This window comes from Miscanthus floridulus, chromosome 10 (assembly GCF_019320115.1).
Source record: "Miscanthus floridulus cultivar M001 chromosome 10, ASM1932011v1, whole genome shotgun sequence".
NCBI lineage: Eukaryota > Viridiplantae > Streptophyta > Magnoliopsida > Poales > Poaceae > Miscanthus > Miscanthus floridulus.
The window spans coordinates 19,666,992-19,672,671 of record NC_089589.1 but is presented as its reverse complement, the minus strand read 5'-3'; the positions used below and the strand labels follow the sequence as shown (position 1 = coordinate 19,672,671).

At 45.5% G+C, this 5,680-nt stretch overlaps 1 protein-coding gene across 1 annotated transcript; it reads right to left on the bottom strand.

Annotated features, from left to right (window-relative positions):
• Nucleotides 1-1,098: 1,098 nt before the first annotated feature.
• LOC136488133 (uncharacterized) lies at nucleotides 1,099-5,007 on the bottom strand. Its single transcript, XM_066485159.1, has 2 exons — nucleotides 4,726-5,007; nucleotides 1,099-2,295 (listed from the first exon to the last, which is right to left on the bottom strand). Exons 1-2 carry the CDS (start codon nucleotides 5,005-5,007, stop codon nucleotides 1,099-1,101), a joined length of 1,479 nt encoding a protein of 492 aa, XP_066341256.1.
• Between the last annotated feature and the right edge of the window lie 673 nt (nucleotides 5,008-5,680).

Below are 5,680 nucleotides of genomic sequence, written 5' to 3'. Positions count from 1 at the left end.
TTTTTATATGACCGGCATCTTCTTATTGTGACGGTTCACTAGGATATGAACTACAAATGGAAACATCTTGTTGTCTTATGATGGAAATTCTATGAAATTTCAGTTCCCGCACAACTAGATTGTTTTGATTCACATCTTGAATTATATTATAATTGCTCATGCTTTGCGAAAACTCATGGAATATCAATAATTGACTACAAACAGAATGTTGTGAATATCATGATCAAATAATTGTTTTTTATAATAGTACAACACACGTTTAGATTTAAATTATTATGTTATTATTTTGTTTATGTTGCAATGCACATGCATAATCCTAGTGTATAGGGAAAAAATTGAAAAACCGGTGTGTTTGGGTCTACTCTTGTTTAAGGGCAAAACGACTATTTTTTTTTTAAAAAAAACTGACACCTCTAAGTGGGGTAACGGACGGCTGTGACAACAGTGGTATGTTAGAACAAAAAAAAACATAATGCTTATGATGGTATGTATATAGCACCAGAAGTCTTCTAGTGGCCTAGTCGCGTAGAGACAATTTTTGCAACATTCGGTGGCATGTGGGGAATTGACCCATTAAGATTAGGATCCCTCCTCATTTTTCTTCTAGTTAGAGTTCATATGCTTTACAGCATGCATCGTATGTTATTCAAGAGCAAGTAAAGTGTATGCTTTATGTAAGATGGGCCTTAAAGACAACCGTCCATCTCAAAATAAATTAGAGTAATCAAATAACCACGCTAATACTTGTCTCACACAACATATAATTATTACAAGTATAGTGTTTTGGCAAATAAATCAAATTATTTATTTACTATGATTATCTGGTTGCTCGCTATCCCTTGGTCCATGACTCCATGCCAAAGTAGAAGCACCATGAACCCTGCCCTCTGATACCGGGGAAAGAACACCGTCTTCTCGAACCTTGGTCCTAGACCGCCGAACGAAGACAGGGAAGATTCCAGATTTGTCATTGCTGCTCTTCGCGCATGGTGGATCCCCCTTATTTTCTGCAATTTTCATCTCATTTGGTTTGACTGTTGCAAACAGACTGATTGCTGACTACTGCTCGATCTTAAGTGTCTGGACTGCTGCTCGATCTTAAGTCTCAGCCCCTCCTATACCATAGAACTTTGCATAAAAATTCATGTGGGCTTTAGAAAGGTTCCACTGCTCCGGTATGAGCACCGTTGGATCCGCCCCTGTTGCTGACCCTGATGTACCGTCATCAGAATCACTAATGTTCGTGGTTGATGACGTTATTGACGTGCTCTCAGCTGGACAGACTATCTTGCTCCGAGTAGGTCTGTCGGCTTGCTGTGCTCCAGCACTAAAATTAACGGTAATGCAGCGATTGCGTTTACCACCTCCGTGAGCATTGCAGAAATCGGTGCTTCCCTGTGCGCCCTTGCCGCATCCCTCAAACTGGCATCTCTTGCCACCTCCATGGCGCACACAGTAATCTGTGCGCCCTCTGGCGCTCTTGGTGCAGCCCTCTGCAGCACACCTCTTGCCACCACCATGTGCAACACAGAATTGAGTCCCACCATGCACGCTCTTTGTGCACACGCCACCATCCTGAAAAGCGCAGCGCTTGCCTCCGCCATGGCCTTTGCAAAATACAGTGCTACCTTCAGCCGCTTCGGTGCATCCCAACGATGTGCAGGGCTTTCCTCCACCATGCACCTTGCAGAACTCTGTGCTTCCCTGAGCACCCTTTGTACAGTATGGATACTGGCACCGCCCACCATGGGAGATGCAGAGGCCAGAACGACCTTCTGCACTTTTGGTGCAGTTTACCATTTGACACCTTTTGCCACCACCATGCTTGATGCAGAGGCCAGATTTTCCCCGAGCAGCTCGTCCGCAGCCTTCGTGACTGCAGCGGCGGCCACCACCGTGAGCTATACAGAAGTCTGTACGCCCTTCAGCACTCTTTGTGCAACCAAGATGTTCGCATCTCTTGCCTCCACCATGGGAGATGCAGAGGCCAGAACGACCTTCTGCACTTTTGGTGCAGTTTACCATTTCACACCTTTTGCCACCACCATGCTTGATGCAGAGGCCAGATTTTCCCCGAGCAGCTCGTCCGCAGCCTTCGTGACTGCAGCGGCGGCCACCACCGTGAGCTATACAGAAGTCTGTACGCCCTTCAGCACTCTTTGTGCAACCAAGATGTTCGCATCTCTTGCCTCCACCATGGGCCTTGCAAAAGATTGTATTCCCTTCAGCACCCTTGTCACATCCATCTGCCTGACATCTTTCAATTTTACTGTCACGTTGTTGGGGATTAGTTGCCTCCGAAATACAGGAAATAGTTAAGGTAGTTGACAGTATGTCTGGAGTAGAAGACACATAGGATTTGCCTTTATCAGTGATGTTTGGAGGTGGAGAGGCATATGTCGCTTTAGAAGCATATGATGATGAAGCAGTAAAATGCTCAAAAACCCAATTGTTCTGTACGGACCCTTCTACAACGGACAGTGAAGTAGAGGCATCTGGGCTTTCCAAATTTTTGGTGTTCTCCTTCCGACGCCTCTTTCCGACATCATGCCTGGTGTCAGTTTGAAGATAAGATATATGGGTTGTGAATTACATCACAAGGTTTAGCATGCAAAATGTTTCTCAGAAAGTTTGATGAATGCACAAAATCACCAAGGAACTTCACCCTTAATGAATGAAGAGACTATACTTACTTTTGCACAATGTATCAATGAACAATAAATAGTCTGCAAGGATCTAAGCCCCTAGGTAACTGGTAAGTATCGGTACTTAATGACAACTGCGTGCTATTGTGACTAACGTTTGTTTTAACATTTTGGAAGACGTGTAACAAGAGCACAAGAGGAATGTGACCCCCAATTTTTATTTCAAGGTGATCAAGAACTTGGATTGAAGGCTAAACATTTCTAGAGCCAAGTGTCACAAAGAAGATAAAGTACACTTGGGTAAATAGGTTTTGCTAGTTTGAAATCTTCAAGTGTACTATAAAGGGAGGAATGCGAGCTAGTAGCTTGACCTATGAGTTTCATGAGCTCAGTGACATACACTTGGGAACAAATAGTTCAGAATGTAAGTTCATGCAGAAAGGAACCAGGAAAACAAGTTTGAGTCACATTTTGAGTTAGGACCAAGAAATTGGAGTCAAAACAAAAATTGCATAGGCCAAATACTTCGCAAATCTAGAAAATTAATGACAGCACCGGACAAACACAATTGGTGTCCAGCCAAGCCCTTCATGGGTGGGACTGTTCAAAAACATGGATTGGATAGTCTGGCGGCGGAAGGAATCTAATAGCTGAACAAATAGAAGCTAGGTCCAGATAAGACACAGTTCAAGGCAATGTTCAAGAGCACTAGACTGATGGTGAACCGGTCAAGGCACTGTGTGCACCAGACTTTGAGCGAACAGCCCGTAGAGCTTGGGGTTTTGGAACAGTATGGAAGGTATTGTGCAAAAGAATGGACTGGGTTAAACTCAGTGAGCGCCTGACAATCAGTGACATCACATGACCGTTGCAAGCCAAAGTACAGGAGAAAGGCGAAGTGATCTACACAAGTTGGACAAACGTGTGTGGAGTCCAACCACCCTCAGTGCCAAAGCACTATGCTGATCAACGGACCGGATAGTCTGGCTAGAAGAAAAACAATGAACCGGACAATTGGATCAACAGAAGCGCCCAGGGGAACATTCCCAACAGAGCATTAAATTCACCAATACCACAGGATATATCATCGCGTCTCCGGGAGTTTGCCCTGCCTATCGTTAACTGTTTACTTATTTGTTTGTTGCTTCCTCTTGTGTTTTGCTTGTGTGACCATTACCTTCCTAGATTAGCTATTGGCTAGTTGATGGGATTGGCCCTTGGTCGTTAAACTCTTTTGAGTTTGACCTTTACCTTCCTAGATTAGCTATAGGATTTGATAGGATTGGCCCTAGGTTGCTAGACTCTTTTGGGTTAAGGATAAGTCAGAGCACACTAGACAAACCTTAAGTGTACATCTTGCTAGAGTAATTTATGGTTTTTCTAGTGGTAGTTTAATTTGAGCCGTAGGATTTATAAGTTTAAAATTAGACATTCAATTCACCCCTCTCTTGGGTACTCACGAGCCCTTACACATTGGAAAGTTGTAACACCCTAAAATTTGCCTCTTTTGAAATAGGATTAAAATGATTTATTTTGGTATTTTATGTGCTCATGAAATATAGCGAAATAAAAATTTCATTAAATTAAAATTCATCATAAGGAGTAGCAACATGGATGTGCATACATGCCGGTGCATTTGATCTATTGCAATGAGTGGTTGAATCCAAAATTCAAAATGAATTCAAAATGCTTTTGAAAATGAATTTGAAAATGGCTTTGAAATAAAAGAAAAGAAAATTTGAAAATAAGAAAATTCAAAAAGTTGTAAAATTTATTTTTAGAAAACTTACCAAAATTTGCTCATTTTTATTTGAATTGAAAAGTGTATTTTAAACCATATTCAAATTCGATTTGGTTTATATTTGAAATTGGTTTTGAAATGAGAAAACAAAAAGGAAAATGGAAAAACTGCTCTCTCTATCTCCCTCCTCTCTCTTTTAGCTCAGCCGGCCTGCTCCCTTGGGCCGACGGCCTGTTTTTTTTCCCTCGGGCCCAATCCAGCCCGGCCTCTCTCCTCCCCCTCAGCTCTTCCCCGCACAAGCCCACCAGGCCAAGCCCAGCGGCCAGCCGGGCCACTTACGCTTTTCCCTCCGCTTCCCCGCGCGGGCCAGCTCCTCCTCCCCGCGCGGCCCGCTTCCCTCTCTCCGCAACAAGCCGGCCCAAGCTGCGCGCAACAGCCCAGCTGCCCGTGCCGCGCCGCTTTCCCTCTCTCGCGCCTTGAGTCGCCGACAGGTGGGCCCACTTTGTCAGCGCCGTCGTCTTCCTCTCCCATCCACGCCGGACTCTGCACCGCTGCCGCGTAGGAGTCCGCCGCCGCGACGCCGTCCGCCTTGCCGTGCACTCCACGTCTCTCCGCCCCCATAAAAGTCGGGCGCCGTGTCCGCCGCCTCCATCCCGAGCCTCGGAGCCAGCTGCATCCGCTGAGTCACCGTGCCGCCACTACGCAAACTCTAGCGCCGTCCGCCGCCGCCGCCGCCGAGAACTGCGCCACCTCCACCCGCTCCGCGCCACCGAGATTCGCCGTGGTAAGATCGCCATCATCCCCTCGTTCTCCCGGTGCTTTCCTTGTTTCGAACCGTGGCACGTAGGTCGTATTCCAGGCTTCACCGACGAGCTTCGCCGCCGGCGATGGCAACCACCGCGCCGGATTCCCTGTTCCAGCCGCGCCTTCTCTCACCCTCCCTCTTCTAATCCTGGCCGACCGAGTTAGATCCAACGGCTGAGATCACGTGATACCCCTTCGCCATGCCTTTTTGCCAAAAAAAAACCCTTCGATTTTTAATATAGAACCCGCCGTCCCTGCTGTTTTTCTATAGAGCCCCTAAGCTTTCAACTAATAGTATCCACAGTCCCTGGCTCAGTTTAAAATCCGGTTTTATTTATTTTAAATTCGAAAATCAAGTTCCATCTATTTACAAAATTGCCACTACCTTCCATAAGCCATATTTTCTCCATTTTAGCTCCGATTTGACCCGTTCAAGTTGCGTTAGATTCGTAACGACATAATATACGCATTAGTATCAATGTTTTCCGTG